This window comes from Haliaeetus leucocephalus, unplaced genomic scaffold (assembly GCF_000737465.1).
Source record: "Haliaeetus leucocephalus isolate CR32 unplaced genomic scaffold, Haliaeetus_leucocephalus-4.0 Scaffold339, whole genome shotgun sequence".
Taxonomy (NCBI): Eukaryota; Metazoa; Chordata; class Aves; order Accipitriformes; family Accipitridae; genus Haliaeetus; species Haliaeetus leucocephalus.
In genome coordinates, this window is record NW_010972775.1 from 3399929 (window position 1) to 3400918 (window position 990).

General features: G+C 55.8%; 1 protein-coding gene across 1 annotated transcript in view; it reads right to left on the bottom strand.

Annotated features, from left to right (window-relative positions):
* Window positions 1-662, bottom strand: part of ISL2 (ISL LIM homeobox 2) — a 1837-nt gene extending 1175 nt beyond the window's left edge. Inside the window, exons 1-2 of the mRNA XM_010572251.1 lie at window positions 433-662; window positions 6-197 (exon numbers count right to left, since the gene is read on the bottom strand). Coding sequence (XP_010570553.1) covers window positions 6-197; window positions 433-662 — 422 coding nt within the window. The remainder of the gene's footprint in view (window positions 1-5; window positions 198-432) is intronic.
* Window positions 663-990: the final 328 nt, after the last annotated feature.

Here is a 990-nt window from a genome sequence, read left to right on the forward strand (position 1 = left end):
CGTCGGGGGTCGGCCCGTGGTCGGCGCGGCAGAGCAGGTCGCGCTCCCGCAGGCAGAACTGGTCGCCGGGCAGGAGCTGGCGGCCGCAGGCAGCGCAGCGGAAACACTCCAGGTGGTAGACGTGGTCGCGGGCGCGCATCACCAGGTCGCTGCTGCTGAAGGCCGCCCGGCACTGGGCGCACTTGATGCCGAAGAGCCTGCGGGGAGGGGAGGCGACGCGCCGTCAGGGTCAGCGGCCACGCCATCGGGGCGGCTCCGGCGGCCGAGAGTCAGCTCGTCGTTTGGGGAAAATTTGGGGGGTGGGAGGGAGGGCTTTAGGGTCTTTCGTGCTTTTTCGGGGTTTGCTTATTTGGGGGTTTGCTTATTTGGGTTTTGGTTTTGGTTTAGGTTTTGGGTTTTTTTTTTAACGAGCGTTGGCACATTCGGGGTCACCTGCTGTAATCCCGCTTGCAGTAGGCCTTGCCGTCGCGCAGGAAGCATGTACAGGTCTCGTCCAGGGGCTGCCCGCACTCGGCGCACTTGAGGCAGGCGACGTGCCACTCCAGATCCGGTGACACCCGCAGCAAGAAGGGGTCCTGGATGCGGCCCCCGCAGCCCGCGCACAGGGCCAGCCCCGGCCGCCCTGCCGGGAGCGAGTGGGACACGGTCAGGGGCAGCGACATGCAAGAGCAGAAGTGCCAGGAATTAGGGAAAACCCCTTTTAAAAAAAAACACAACTTTTTTTCCTTTTTACTTATTCTTTTTTTTTTCCAAAATAGGAAGAAAGAAGAAATAAAGACGGAAACACGGAGAGAAGGAAAGGATGGAAACACGAAAGGAGAGAAATAATACAGCCAGAAACTAAAAAAAAAAACCAAAACCAAAACCACAAAAACCCAGAAACTTGACAGAGGGAAATAAATGCAGAAAGACCGAGACATAAAAGTAGAATTTCGGAAAAGGAAATAAAAGCAGAAACACAGAAACACTAAAACAGAAGCTGAGGACAAA